At 41.6% G+C, this 16,568-nt stretch overlaps 1 protein-coding gene across 1 annotated transcript in view; it reads right to left on the bottom strand.

Moving 5' to 3' along the window:
• The window catches only part of kcnb2a (potassium voltage-gated channel subfamily B member 2a), a 59,519-nt gene extending 49,032 nt beyond the window's left edge, over positions 1-10,487 (bottom strand). Inside the window, exons 1-2 of the mRNA XM_064346442.1 lie at positions 9,451-10,487; positions 7,069-7,789 (exon numbers count right to left, since the gene is read on the bottom strand). Coding sequence (XP_064202512.1) covers positions 7,069-7,647 — 579 coding nt within the window. The 5' untranslated portion in view covers positions 7,648-7,789; positions 9,451-10,487. The remainder of the gene's footprint in view (positions 1-7,068; positions 7,790-9,450) is intronic.
• Between the last annotated feature and the right edge of the window lie 6,081 nt (positions 10,488-16,568).

The following is a 16,568-nucleotide window of genomic DNA, read 5'->3' as shown; positions in this document are numbered from 1 at the left end:
TACAAAATGAAGCAGATAATTGCATATCTGTGGAAGTATATGACCCATATTTCTCGTACTAAATTGAAGCACGCTGTGATTAGGCTGAATCCCAATCTCCTTCACTGTCCTTGATGTCAACTTGGATTTTTATTTAGAGACGTAAATTGAGGTATCCAGCGCCAGGAAGTAGGCAAACAATTCCCTTTTTCTGTCTGATAATGTATGTATAAAGAAGTCTAATAAAAACAACTGTACGGAAAATGAATCTGAACCATGGCCTATCACACAGATTAGGAGGATCTCCATAGTCAAAATCTAAAATGCTTTTTCATCAGGATTTTCTTATTTTCTGATATAGAAAAACTTTTTATAAATAATAAAATCTCTGGTCGTAAAGTTCTGGCCGCATCAACAAGAATGGCTTCATTGCATAATCAAGGGAACTTTTACCAGATAATTAACCTCTCTACATCTAGGCTAATAATTCATTGGGTCCCCCAAACAATATTTTACACAGTAAAAAAAAAAAAGAAATTAAATCTTTCCATCCCCCCCAAACCACCCACACAAATCCAGTCAGCAGCAGCTAATATCGGCATTAGCATAAATGGCCAAAATGCCACTGGCAGTTAGAGTCTAGCTCCGTGGCGCCATTGCTATCACAGAACCACTCCCGCTACCAGCCTGAGTGACAGGACAGCAACGACCGTGATCTCATTTCGTCATCCTGACCAAGGCAACATTGAAACAACGTGTCCCAGGGCTCGGAGTTGTGTCCAACTGTGGCCATCGCTCCCCTCCTCTTAGGTCCATGGGGCGTGAGTTCAAATCTCACTGTTGGTTAGCATCACTTTCGCCTCCCGAGAAGCTCTCTGCACTTAACATGTCCACATCCTCAGCACTGCGGCCGGGGATATGGACCCGCCCCTGTGAGGTCAGGCTCGGGTGGCCATTTCAGAGTTAGCGCACAGTCATTAGGATACACTGCGGAGGTCCCTTCTCCCTCCCAGAATCGCTAGCTCCCACTCTCAGTCGATGGCCCTCCAGTCCGACCACAGCTCCAAGCCCTTTATCTGTCTATTTTATCAGAGGTTCCCCCCCCCCCCATTTTCCCCAAGCGGTTAGGGGATTCCATTAAATGCTTTAGACTCTCCACAGAACGGCCAGATGCCCGCATAGGGGAAATCAACCGGTCCATTATTCTGCCCCCCCTCCCCCCTGCCCCAAACCGCTCTGAAAACAGACAAATAAACATAAAAGCCTCTTTCTTTTTTCTAATGAGACAAATGTGCTTCTTGGAAGAGGGTGTGGTGCAGCCATTATATTCAGTGTGGGCTGTGAAAGACAATGTCCTGCTTCTGCATTAGACATCTTTATTTCTACTCATTGCACTTCACTCCTCAGAGCACAGACTGCAACTCACGATTCTCCACCTAATGCTGCCAATTAACCCTGTTTCTATTATTCCCTTTGAATATTTCACGCTTCAATAAATAAGCTTTTGAACCAAAATCAGATACTGCATGTCAGAGATGATGTTCAATTGTGCACAAAATAATGAAAGAAAAAAAATCATTATCTTAAAATGAGCATTTTATCCATACAGAACCAGACAGGCATGGTTCAGACTGCAGACGGATAATCATTAGCAATGGAATGTAATCCTTGATTAGATTTGGTCAGAAGTAAACTTGGATGAAATGAAGCCAACTTCATCCACATGGTACCTGATGAATTCTTTCTCTACCCACCAGTCAGCCTTACAGTGTCTCCTTTATTCCACCGTATGACACAACAACAACCAGTCAACTGTCCTGATTTTAATTTTCACTTTTCTTGTACTTTACATGATCCCTTTTGTAAGTATGCATGACTGGCAAGGGCACCATGTTGCATAAGAAACACTGAATGGAATAGAAACTGTGCTGTCCCAAGTTAGCAATCAGGGAATGTGCTTCTGACAGCTCATTTGAGACTGAATCTGGGCCTGTATTTGTGTTTGAACCTTCACATCTTCACTTTTACATTTGGCATTTATTTACATTTATTATAGAACAAATACACCACAGACAAATAGCAGCAAGATTGCTGCTGAGGTAGAGGGGATAACGTACACAGCAACCACTCACATCTTCGGAAGAATACCGTCTCCACGGTTACTGTGGAGAATCACCATTAAACCTGATTACAACCTGTCCCAGACTTCAACATCTTTGTGACACTAATTACTCATGTGGTACTGAGCATTCTATCTATAATCTCAGGGTTTCCCCATTACCTCTTTTTTGCTGGAAAATCTATATAAAATCTTTGCAATGAAGACTTCTTAATAAAGAAACTAGCTTCTGTATTATGCAAATAAATGACACTGAACACATATTGCAATTAAAATTTAAATCCCACAATTGGCCAGACCTTTGATTTTTATATTGACCAGCTGCGTACTCACAGTGTAGAACAGACTTGTGCGCTGTAGGCACACATTGAAGCAAATATTCACTTCAGGAACCCAGCTAGACACTGAAATATAAAGCAGCAGCATAGAGTACAGTGTATTCACATGTCCGTCTACAGCACACAGGCCTGTCCTGCAATGTGAGGGTGCTGTAGAGCTCAGACAGTGTCCTTCAGAGCTGTGGGGAAGCTCCGCCAGCCAATGAGGAGAGAGCGCCTGGGTGCCCAATCCTCACCTCATCTCAACACTGTGGCTCCAAGGAGCAAAAGGAGCCACAAGAATACACATTACCCATAATCCTACAGGTCTTTCCTTATCTGATTACAAACACAGGGGAGAAAGAGGATTTAGGACGCAGCGGCCTAAACGTTGGCCTGAACTGATTATGTCTCCTTGGAAAATATTATGCAACCAGAGTCCTGGCTGAGGTCGGTGGTGGAAGGGGGGGGTGGCAGTTCTGGGGGGAGGCAGCGTTTCAGGGAGGTGCTGGGGGATGTGGGCGGGGACAGCAGGAGCGAAATGTGGGTGGGCCTTAGAATGTGGGCGGGGCTTGTGAGCTGAAGAACAGCAGGTAATCCTCACTGTCTCTGCGGTGGATACCTGACAGTAAGAAAGAGAGGCACTCCACAGGGAATAAAAAATCCAAGTGTTGTGTCCGGTTGCATCAAAGCAGAGAATCTAGATGCTTCTGCTCATGGTTGCTGCATAAATGATGTACCTTATCTTAAAGTATTACCATATATATTTCCATGCTTCAGAAAGTTTTTAGATTCTAATAATAATTATCACATTTAGCACCCAGCTGAGTACCTGGCCTACTCTGAGATTCAGCACAAACCATCCACATATCTTAGTGATCATGCCTTACTGATTTAATATCTCCATCAATAAAATATTCTAGATATTTGTGTTCAATTTTCAGGTATGTGTTATTATTTTATCTGAGACTGAGGCAGAATGTGTGTGTGTGTGTGTGTGTGTGTGAGAGAGAGAGAGAGATAGAGAGAGGGAGAAATGAACATGGCAAATAAATCTAATCAAATTTCAGATAAACCGAGTGGCACAAAATGCAATTAGCCAACAATCTGGTTGCATTTTAAATGTCATCACTATCATGGTAGACCCTGGTGCTCAGTGACATTTTTTAGTTAGCAGGTCAAAGGCAGGTTGCATTGCCTTTTTTGATAAGCTGGTCCTGGTTGGTCAAATTCTGACAGAAACGGAATGCTGTTTCCTCAGTGTTCCATTCACCTTATACACTGCAGGTTGACGTGCAGCAAAATTGATATTTAGCAATAGGGATATTCATTATGAAATCCTATTTGCAATGTTGAACCCTACCTTCATTTGGAATATAACTTCTTACTTCCACATGCCCAAAGATACAGAATAAGGGACTAAGCACTAAGTAACAAATTACAGTCCCAACATTTAAATAAATAAACATTTAATTTAAGAAAATGTGAAAACTTAACTCAATTTTTTCACCAGAAAGTCATGAGTACTGGAGCTTGTTTATATGCTCATACCGAGGTATGTACCTGGTAAATCAACTAAGCATTCTCCTTCAAGTTCATTTTCAAATAGTAATTTCCCTTTCTTACAAACAGATTCTAACGGTTAATTGCAACATCAAATTAGGCCTGTTTTATATCATACTTGCAAATCAAACGACTGCTACCTTTCCAGAGATTACTTTTCTCAGAGGCACTGATATTTTTACATAAATGACACAAGATCATCACTTCGATATGTCAAGTTTGTGAAGATCATGCCTTCCTTTCATAAGTCGAACACACTTCTTTTTTTTCCTTACTTCATAGTCTCAAAATTTTTTCTTGTGTATGTATGATCAAGCGCCCAGACAGCTTTTGTTTTCACAAATATCAGTTGGTGCCGGTCAAATCCATTCATTGCCGACTCATCCCAAGATCGAATTAGCTCATCGAACTGCAGTATCAGGGATCACAATTGAGGCTATTCTGGTACCGTGACACTCCACATATTTAGGAGTCTGCACTGACAAAGCATACATTGTATTCTGTAAATACAATGTCTTTACAGTGCAAAGAGATAAACTCCCTGCCACAGAAAGTTACACAGCCTGCAAACTTTTCGCTCTCAGGGATCACCTTGGTGGAAGGTTTTGTTTTCCCTGTCCTTCCCCCTGCTGTTGTGATCCGAGGTTGTGTATTTATAGAGGTTCTCGGTGTGCCACAATATAACTCCCCTATAAGTTACTGCCTGACCTCTGCGGATGTCAACCGTGTAAAATAAAATAAAATAAAGTGCACGGCACAGCAAATTAATATCTTGTGTTATGGGAACATCACAGGAAGCAATGTTTCCCACTTCCTGTTTTGAGGGGACGGCCTTACGAGGCCCACCATCAAAACTGTTATCTTTTTTTTGTTTCTTTTTTATCTTTTCCATATTTTCAAGATGCACACTCATCTCCCTGCTGTACAGACACATTTCAGCTAATGGCATCTTCATTGAGGATACCAAAAACCATGAAAATATCCACAAAGAATCGAACATTTTTTGCATTCAGGAAGCTGGCATTTCTTTACTTTTCAAAATATTACTTTCACTTCAGTGCTCAAAGAACATTGAAAAATCTTAATCGAGACAGTAGAGCAAACTACATTTCTTTTAAGCCACCATTAAAAATGCTTAATGTACAGCATTTTAAGTACTCTACTGTGTTCAACACTTATATAGAGCGTTGGCTTATGCTCAGGTCTCAGCCTAAGTGTTGTCCTGTCCAAAGCACTTAGATAGTGCTGTCCTGTGGGCATAAATGAATATAAAATTAAAATAGAAAATAGAAGCACTTCTGGCTGTTCATGAAAACTGGATTTTTTTGCAGATGCAAGGTTTATGCACAACACCCAAGATGTACCAGCTTGCACGCAAGACTTAGACTAGACGCCACCTGTAATGCTGAGCACCTGTATTTCAAAATTGCCATGAGAATTCAGGTTCAAAAGTACACATGAAAGCACAGTGACAAAGTCTAACCACAAACCATTTGGATCTCAGAACAAAAAAGGATTTGTTTCTTTCATTCAAGATTATGAGTGGATGTGGTTTATTATTTTTTAAATTCGGCTGTGAATCCACATTTTAAAAATAGGTCTCTGACAACTGTAACAGAGCCTGGACTGCAATAACAAAGCTCGTGTCTAGACAAACAATGCATCAATTATATGTTATTTTTTTCTCATTGGAGCAAAGCATTAAGGTCACTGTCATACCATTTGTGTCACTTTTTGGCCTGTGTAATTACTTTTCGCTGCTCGCTGGAGGATTTGTCATGATCAGGATAAAGTATCATCTCTTCCCAAAGGATAACAAATCCATTAATTTTAATACGCCAAACTCAACTCTGCACACTGGCCACCGCATACACTGTAGGTGGCTGCAGCAAATGACAGTTGGATATAGATAGCATTACATAAGGCTGACTACAATGGAAGTAGCAGGGTCTTTCCAAACATCACATTAAAGTGACCTTGTATATGTACAATTTGCATATGTCAATGTAAATACTATGAAAGCATTATAAAAATACACATGTGTAATATTAAGTGTTGAAGCACTGTCATGCTGCAACACTGCCTTATAATGAGGTGTGTAGATATAACGCCATTTGAATAACAAATGAACATGTTCAAATAGTAGAATGACTGAGTATTTCTGCCAATTACCAGAATCTAATAGACAAAAATACTGCACAGATGCTGATATAGGGCTGCTTTTGGGGACCAAACTGGGAATGTTCTTAAAATATGACCGTGTGTGTGTGTCACTGTCTAGACACAAAGCAGGCGACTTGTGAGAAAAATTCCACACAGCGGTCTGAAATGACAAGGGACCGCAGTGGGGTTCGACAGATGTATGGTCGCCTTAGATGCATGTGCTGGAAAAATGCAGCAGTTAACAGCAGTTAAGCTTCAGGGATGAGACCACATATCTGTCAGCAGCAGCAACAAAGATGGTAGAAACCTGTCTAAAAAGCAGCTTCTCACTCTACAATAAGGGGCAAGTCTTCAAACTCAAGGAATAATTGAAAGGCCAAGATTGAAAATCTCAAACTTTATGTAGCGTTTACTGAGATCAAGCAAGATTCTGTTGCGACTGTTTGCATCAATTTTCTCTGCTCTGGCTCAGTTCTGTAGGGCTGCTACAGTGCTATCATTTCAAGCCGCAGGAATTTGCCCAGGCCTTGGAATTACTCATTCAACACTTGGCTGTGACAGGATTAGACCGTTTTACTTCAGTATAGAGCATCCCTCTCATTTCCTCTGATTTCCTGTGCGCACGAAAGCCACACACACACGCCACATAGAATTAGAGATCCCAGCCATTAAGACAAATCTTCAAAAGAAACGGCGACGCCACAGAGGCCACTTTCCTCCAGAATTTATGTATTTAATTTAATTTATTCTGATAGTCATGTCTGATATGGAAATGGAAACACGAAACTGAGCTGAAAGCTTCTTTTTATCCGCTACGAGGTCTGACCCCCACGAGGGGAAGGAGCAAAAGTCTGAAGCGGGTGACGGTGACCACACAACAACCCCCCCTTCCCTGGTCCCATCCCCCCCCGGTCCCGGTCCCCTTACCTTGGCAGCGATGGAGGAGCTGGGCTTCTCCAGGAGGTCCCACAGTTTCCGCCTCTTGTCGGGGCAGCAGGTGGTGTCGAACTTGTCGCAGTCCTTCTCCCTGAGCGACTCGGCCTCCCTCCTCAGCTCCTCGTTCATCTGCTCCTTCTTCTGGTGGTACCGGGCCTGGCAGCACGACTCCAGGTAGATCTCGTCGATGCCCCAGTAGTCCAGCTCCTGGCCGAAGGAGAGGGCGCACATCTCCTCCATCATGTGCAGCTTGCCCGTCCGGTAGAAGTTGAGGATGGAGGTGAACGCCCCCGGGTGCCGGTCGAAGAAGTACTCGTTCTCGTTCAGGCAGTAGTCGTCGCAGATCTCCATTAAGGTGTCGTGGGTGTTGCAGTCCCGCAGCTTGCCCAGGCGGGTCCGCGGGAGCCGGTCCAGGGTCCTCCACAGGACCTCGTGGACGATGCCCCCCACGTTGATCCGGACCCGGCGGGACCGAGCCTTGACCCGGATGATCTCGATGGGCTCCGGCGGGAGGGAGCCCCCAGGACGAGAGCAGCTCTTCGCCGCCCCCGACCCGACCTTCTCAGCCATGGCGAACAGGGAACGGGTGGGGCGGGGGGGGAGGGATTAAAACGTGACGCTAGCCACGTAAAAAGAAATCGGGAAAGTTAATATATAAAAGATATGAGAAATAATAATGAGGTCTTTAGACAAGTCCCTCCATGGCGGATAACTGAATGGGAAAGAAGAGAGGAAAAACAATCTTTTAATCAGTAAACATCCCACTAAAATGGTAACATGCATCGCTGTCACAATGCTGAGATTTCATAATGGCACAGGGCTTGCATTTGTTTTCACATTGCACCAGGAGTATAATACTTAAATCAATGGCTTGAGGAATCTCACTCCATGAATGGGGATAACTGATATCCCTGGATGTACAAGTCTTTCATTTATTAGTACACAGTGACGTGCAGACAAAGACATGGTCTTTAAATATCCTGCTCCCTAATCCCAGTCCGTTGGTTTTAAAAAATGTCCCTAATGGCTTTTTATCAATATGTGGTCACTTTCAAGCACAATGTCGAATATTTTACATTGATATTGTGCATTGTGCTCTTTAAGTGAAGACGTCCAAAGACAAGAGGCATCAAATGAGATTGTATGTCAGAGCCTTAGCTATAAATCCCGACTGTGGGCGTTTAGCTGGTTTATATTTGCTGTACTTAAAAGTCTGTAATCGCACGGCTATTTAAAACTTGAGACCAGAACAGAACGTATGCCTTTGATTATACTGCATTCATGTCACGTGAAGTTAAACAAATAAAACAAGTCCTCGTTTCCCGCTTGGCCGCACGCAAGGCCGTGCCTGTAATTTATACAGGTATTACACCTGCTGCCATGTTAAATCTAAATCATTAACTTGGCGTTTTATCTTCTCAAGGTGACGGTCAGTACGTTATTACATAAGCCAGTCTTAGCCGAGACTCAAGGAGCGCCAGTATCCTTCAACAAAAGTTTACATACAGTGTGAAATTGAGGGTGTCAACAGATAAATACTTAATTATAAAACACTGAACAGACCCACATCAGAAGAGGGGGATTTTGGCTACTTTTCTTCTTTTTTCCCCAATTATCAGAGAACATTTTCATGTAAAGGACAGCAATGGAACACATTAAAACTGTTCGAAATAATTAATTTGGCTTGGTGGTTATATGTGTTTCTATTAGAAGGCTATATTGCGCTGTGGTAACTATTATAATTATGTTAGGATGGAATATCTGATATGTCCGATCTTTGAAACTGACAAGGGAACTCGCAAATGCCAGTATATTGCATTCGTTAAAGCATAGCCATAAATTAGTTCACGCACCTTTCACGACTCTTAATATTAAAACCGTTATTTACTTCAATGCATTTTCATTAGCACGTTTAAAGTCATTAGCTGTAGCAAAATCAGCGTACAAAATACAATTTTCTTGAGAAAACTATCATTCATTATAAACCCCTTTAAAACAACTCGCACTGTTGTATGCAATAGGTTGCGGATTCCTTTCAGTTATACCATCGTGTTTGAGAATTCGTTCACGAGCAGGTGCACACAGTGCTGTAAAGCCCGCTGTATTTAATTGTGCAACACCCCCAAAGTCTTCCATCAAACAGCAGTAACAGCACGGCACTATCGTATTGGAACGCAGAGTCGCATTAAGTTCCACGGCGCTTCAAACTGGAAGTAGCCTGTGTGTGATTACCTATCTACTTAATCGCCACTGAACTACGTTAAATAAGTACAATTCCAAGCAAAACACACATCTTAAATAACATTAACATAATAATCGCACCACCACCTTTCAGTGATGGTAAAAAAATTTAAAAAAATTATTTTTGATTACCTTTGCGAGGCAGCTAAGATTCCGACTTCTCGGGAGAAGATGTAGAGTCGAGGTTCATATCCCACATTTTTTAATGTAAAATAATACTAATATATTTTTTTAATCCCTTAGATATACTGGCTGTCTTCTTGGAACACACGGCTACACATGTCCACCGTTCTTGCGGTAGGAAAAGCCGCTCGGGTAGAGTTTTCTCTCCATCGGTTGTTGATATGGTCAAATGGGATGTCTGCGGATGTATCGAGCGCGCAAAAATAGCAAACCGAAGAGGGAAAGCACACTATGGACCGAACTGCAGAGCGACACACGCAGCATCGACTGAATGGGAGCTTCAAGCTTCGCAGGCTGCATCACAGCCTAGAGGTGAAACCTAATTGGATTGCATTGTACATCACCAAGGACAGCAGCAGATCAGCCGGAACGGAGGGATCTCTCGTTGCGTTAGGGACAAGAATCACCACATAGGATCGAGTTCCCCTCGTTTTCTTAAAAGTTCCGTTTGAGCGAACAACATGACGCCGTAAGGATTGTACGTTGGAAGCGGTTGTGTTCTGTGGGAAAACGTAAACGTAAAAGAACACACAATGCATATAATGAATGGACATGTTTTACATGTGATAGTTTTGTCAAGGTGCGAGAGACGATTTTGTATTTAGGGGAAACCCTCCGGGAATCTCTTTTTATTATTAGGTCCACTGGAGGTTAAATCTGCGAGGGTTCAACAGTTGCGTGCTCTTAATTCCCGAGAAGCGCTTGGGCTTGTGCGATATAGCAAAGCGTCGTGAATTAAATAAATTCTTTGCCATTATTTCACTCGTTTCCTATTGCTTTCTCCTGCCTCACTTCACCTTCTCTGCTGTTTCTCTAATCGCAGTCGTTACGATAATGTTCGATATTCACAAGGTCCTTTCATGCTATTACTGGTGTCTGGCACGAGGCAAAGTTCCGCTAAATGTTTGTTATCAACTTCGTTCTTTAATTTGCGATTCCTATCCTATGAAACATGTCCTGTTCCATTGGTCGTGTGCGCACACAAAATGTACTACTTACAACGTGTTTGTAGCTTACATGTGATTACATATTGCATAGTCTCTCTCTCTCTCTCTCTCTCGCTCGCTCGCTCACTCTCACTCTCTCAGGGGACGATTCCCTGACTGAGGGGCTTTCAAAAATTATGCTGTAAATGTGCAGGGAATGGGTGACCTGGGGTGGTGGGGCCCTAGGTGAGGGGCCCAAAATCTCCTGGAGTGCCCATGACTAACATTTACCTGTTCATGAGAACTGCCTTTGGTCTTATTCGGATTGTGATTAATTTATAATCATTGGAATAAACAGTTTGAGTAAAAAAATGGCTGGAGGCGACAGGGTCCAGGGTCTTAATATTTTATTATTAATTATTTATTAATGTATTCTTCTTTACTCGATTTTTTACTCCTCTAATCAGTGGACATACTGAAAATAAATGAGTGCATTTATGCATTACCTCCACAACCAGTAGGTGGTGCAGAGACAGTATGTTTGTGTTTGTTTGTAGTCCATCTGCATCCCTACATGCTAGTAGGGAAGAACATGGAAGTCCGCTGAATGTGATTTGGTTAGAAGTAGAGGCATCCTGTCCCCTTTGACCCACTTTAGCTATCCTCTTTTGTGTTTTTGTGTTTCCTTTTGAGGTAGTAATGTCGTCGAAAGCTGTGTGGTGATACTTAATTTTGTTCGCAATGCGAATAGTTGGTTTGTTTGGTTGACTCTACACTTATGGATCAGAAATGGGCCTTCTGTGCCTTCTTGATGATGTTGCACTTTTGTATTCCTCAGACTGACACATTTTTTGTAAGCTGCTGGAAACAAGTCATAGTTATGCAATGTAACGTAATTAATGCCTTAATTAGATATTATTAGCTTTGCGGCTGCTAGATTAGCATTGGGCAGAGATCAGTACATTAGAAACAGGCAGCCTGCATGACTACAGAAAGAGCAGCTTTTAAATTTTTCACAGGCATTCACTGCGTCACATGATGAGGAGCTGCAGTGCATTTGGACATTTGGACACATGGTATTTGGAACAGAAGTGGCTGAGTGATTGCGGCAGCACTTTTCGTTGTTTGAGAGATAACCCAGGAAGGAGAATTTTTTTTTTTTTTGAATATTGAAGTCATTGATTTCCTGTACCATACAGCAGCTCACCTTATAAGACCTTTGCAAGACACTGCAACGTTTTCTCCTGGCACAATTTGCATTCAAATATAGTACCGTGCATTTACTATTGAGTCACATATTCTCTTTGTGACATTGTGTGCTGTGAGCTACCAAGCCTTCAGTGTGCATACTGGAGAGAGCAATGCCAGGCAAAGTTTTAATATAGAAATATCCTGTGCTTCCGATGCTAACGAGCCGCAATGCTAAATGATACTAATTTACCAATGGGCAAGCCCCTTTCTGAGTCATCGTGTGATGATGTGACAGTGAGAGAAGATTCATCTCTGCTCCCTGCTGAAGATCACAGTTTATTTGTGTTACGCATTTAAAAATGGACAATTTTCCACCTTTTTTTTTTTCTTCAAAATTTCAGCTAGAAAGCTTTTTAGTTGTAGCTATATTTTTTTTTTACCTTGAAGAACTGGTCTTGATTTGCAATTAAATTTAGTTTGATTGACTACCTGATGCTGAGTGATGGAGGGGTGGGGTGGGGGGGGGGGTTGGAGGATGTAATGTAACTGATTGTCTATTGGAATGTAGGGTGGGGGGAAACATTCAGTTAAATTATCCATAATAAGCATCCATTGACACACGACACCACCTTTCTAAAAATAACCGCTACGCTTGAAATGCTGCTCAGAAAATGGTAGGGTTGAAGATACCGGAAGTAAACACAGTGTATCGTGTTCACATGGATTCCTGTCTAATTTTCTGAAAACGGTTTTGTGTGAGCGCAACCACTGATGGCACGACACAGTCCAGAGATAACACTGTTAACATTATGTCATGTATTTTATAATTATATATTTTTTAAAATTTAAACAGGATCTTGCCCGAGGAGACCATGTTCAGAAATGTATTATTATTTATTTATTTATTTATTTATTTATATAGCACCTTTCAAGCAAAAAGCACAAGGTGCTTTTAAAAACAATCAGCAAAACATCAAAAATAAAGAAGATGAAAACATGAATATATCAATAATAAAGCAATTTCAATAAGCACACAGTGACATTGGAAACAGAAAAGAGGACAAATTAAAAGACAATTAAAAGCTAATCTATAAAATGTGTCCACAGAGAATAAATTAAAAGCCATTAAAAGCTAACCTGTGAAAAAGCGTCTCCAGTTTGGCCTTAAAAGATGACACTGACTCAGCTCTTCTAACGTCCAGAGGGAGATTGTTCCAAAGCCTAGTGGCCGTAACACTGAGAAAGCACGACCTCCTTTTGTCTTCAGCCTAGAGTCTGGAACAGCCAACAGTGATTTGTCTGATGACCTTGGAGGCTAATTAGTTTCGTAATGGAGACAAAAGCTTGGTTATGTACTGAGGTGTCAAACCATCCAAAGCTTTAAAAGCAATTCATAAAAAAAAAATTTTTAATCAACCTTGAATGTAACCAGTGCACGGAAGCTAAAATTTGGGTAATATGTGATCTTCGATTTGTCCTTGTTGACAACCTAGCCACCTATTTTTGTAACATTTGGAGCTACAGATTGATGGTTTAAACAGGTATATAAGGAATTACAATAATCAAAACGTGATGATACAAAAGCATCATTTTTTGTATCCTCAAATGATAAGATTGATATAATTTTGGATATATTTCTTAATTCGTTGACACGTCTGAATTAGTTTTATATGCAGATCAAGGCGGAGGCTTTGATCAAAGATCACACAGTTCTTAGCACCGTTCTTCGCCATAACAAAAATTGAGCCTTTTCTGCAGTCTTGGTCCAAGTGATAAATTCAGCGGGGAATCTGCAGTGATGTGCTGGTCAAAGCTTTGATTTATGGGGCCTCCATCTACAAGGTTGGACTAATCCACCAGAGGGACATGCAATAGGCTGTCAGCCGTGGTCCAATCAGAGGAGGGATCATCAGACACCAGTAACGGGGGTGACAGGGAAGGGCATTCGTCCATTTAAGTTTCAGCACTCATTTTTTTAAAAACATTTCTGAATTATTCATTCATAGTGGGATCATGTGTCATCATGTCAAAGTCCCTTCAAATAATCATGGCAGACACCAGTGTCCTTCAGCAGACCGCTTGTTGATTGTCACTTGCTTTCACTGTCCTTTAGCCATTAATGTCAGCTGCGTCCGCAGTGAAACCAAAGACAAAATGGCCAAGCAAGCGTGACTTCACAGCATGAGCTGAACACCAAATTGACAATTTGATGCTGTCGAGCCTCGTTCAATGGCGTGTGTATGTGTATGTCTGTCTTTAGCTCATTGAAGAAGGCAATAAAACAGTACCCTTGTTTGTTGGTTGAGGTACTTGGTTGAATCAAGCTATTGAATTCAGATATACAAAATCTTTTAACAGCTTGAAATGTTCAAGAGCAAATGCCTTTAATGCCTTTCTCTCTTAGAATTAGAATGGCGTTAAAGGTGCTAATTTTTAATGCAACTGCACAGAGTATGACACATCCCATATTGTAAAGATGTACCAAATCCATGCAAGTAAACAAGATAACTTTTTTAATTTCCACTCATATCGTATTGTTTTTAAAAAAATACATTTTACAAATATTACAAATATTTTCCCTGGGGCAGCAATGCAATGCCATAGATTTATATTGGTTTTACAGGAAAAAAGGCATTTGGTCATATTCACCAATACTACCTTCAGTACTGTTGAGTACTGCACAGTAAGTGTGTAGTTTATTTTTATTTGATTTTTTTATCACGTTTTCATTTTTTATTTGAAAAGGGCATTAAATTCTGGTTAAAATGTATACACATAATGGACAAATAAAGGGAGACACGATTGTAAAGTAATTTATTAGTTTGTTGGGCCACCACTCAAGGGACTGGCTGCTCTGCATGAAATCACTGATAACCACTATACATTAAGACCAATGATTAGGATATACACCTGTTGATGAGGAAACATTATTCTAGGAGCAGTATTGGACCAAAACATAATGTAGGATAGGCTACATTTCTACCTACAATGTTGCGCTTTGCTAATGATCTGTCCCTCACAGTTCCAAGCGGATGTCACTGAGATTTCCTCTCGCTTCCATGCTAGCCATAATGATAGACAACAAGCCCTGTGCAATAAGTTCACAAATGATCCTATGCAAGCCAGGATGTCCTCAGCTTAATGTGCATTTAATATTCATTGCGCTAATAAGATGACAACTGACAAAAAACTGACAAGCCACCAGCTTCAGCAACAAGCGACCCCCACATGGCGGAGACGGTTAACGCTCAGCCTGCCCACAGTCACAGATATGACCGAGAAAAAATGATCCGATCTAAGCTCTCTCTCCGGTCTGACTCATTCTACTTTCTGTTTTCGTCCAAAAAAAGACACGCGCGAGATAATTACATTGGCTGCGAGCAGGAGGCTGAATCGCGCGCAGCTGCGGATAAGAAAAGCCACAGTGTCTAATGACCAATGTGAGAGACGCCTAATGAGGCTGCCTGGCTGTGCTGAACGGGCGTGGCGCGCTGGGCTTTCTTCCGAGGGCACACACCGAGAGAACCGCGGCGCAGAAGCGTGTAATAAATTAATAATTGATCTTTTTAAGTGCAATAATGTTCCGCTTACACCAAACGGCTGTCCATGTAATGACACTATTATGCCTTCAGAACTAATGAAGCCGGAATCCAGGGAAGGGTGTTCTGCCATAATTTCAGTATATTTAAAAAATATGCATAATATACATATAGCGAGGAACTTATTATTGGTATTCAGTGGGGTAGGACCGGGTATGATAAAAAAATATATATTATGTTACCTTTTAACGCATCACACATTTCGGCCATTGCCTAACCTTTGACCTTTAGATACACTTGGCACCGGTCCAAAAATATAATGGGATGCATTATGCTTAGTTCTGATGTTGCAACGTGTTGTTATCCATACAATTAGGTGTTCGGCAGATGCCTTTAACTGAAGTCCCAAACAGACAGTAGGGCTAGAAACCTGTGTAAGTGATTGGCCAATCAAATAACAGATAAAATCATGATTTTACTAATTTAAAAAACCTTGCTAAATACTGTTCCACCACCCTCCGTTATTCCCCCCTTGTGATTTCTGTCATCACAGGGAGACTTTTACGGGGCAGTCTGGTGCCCTCCCGCGTGCAGTTTATGAGCTCGTTTGCCGTTCCGGCTCCTTGACGATGTCATTGGCAGCGGCGGACGACAGATGGCCGCACGTTTCGCAAACAAGATTCCGCCCACCCGTGAGAGCTTAGGGTCGCTGGTTTAAGTTAATTTATCCCGCAGGAGTAGGTGCCCTGTTCTTCTAAGAAACAGGGCTTTGGCAGAAGGGCCAGTACTACACAGTAAAAGGCACTTGTAAAGCATAAATATCGGTTGGCCTTGACATGGTCCGCTATTATGCTTTCAATAAACATTGTCCCGTGGCAGGATTCTCTGAAAATGAAAGCAAAACTGTTACTTTGGCTGTAACATTAACTTGTGTTGTTGGATAACTAAATACAGCGGAGAGAAGAGGAGTCTGAGGAGATAGATAGATAGATAGATAGATAGATATTTTTTGGAGAGAGCCTGCATTTCAGGATAGCAACATTAGATTTCTGAATTCTGTCTGTACAAAACATAAAATTCTCAAAAGTGAGTCAGTTAGATTGCTGCTGCTGTAGAACTGAAGGCAAATGCTATACTGTCTGATAGTGTCTTGTCAGTGAGAGATCTGTTTCTGGTAAAGTGCCATCATCAGAGCCTTTTCACTTGCTTTTCACACCCAGGGCTATTAAAACAGAGTTACAGCAGGCCAGGGAGCTCAGTACACACCTACTGGAGCCATACTAAATTAAGAAGCTCCATTTGTTTGAATGGCTGCAGTATATCACTGTATGGTTTGGTTCTGGTGTGAGGATACATCACTCAGACTTAACTGTATTTCAGTAGTCTGGCTGCAGGTGGAGAAACCAGCCAT

Source organism: Anguilla rostrata, chromosome 8 (assembly GCF_018555375.3).
Source record: "Anguilla rostrata isolate EN2019 chromosome 8, ASM1855537v3, whole genome shotgun sequence".
Lineage (NCBI taxonomy): Eukaryota > Metazoa > Chordata > Actinopteri > Anguilliformes > Anguillidae > Anguilla > Anguilla rostrata.
The sequence above is the reverse complement of the archived record's forward strand: the minus strand, read 5'-3'. Positions and strand labels throughout refer to the sequence as shown.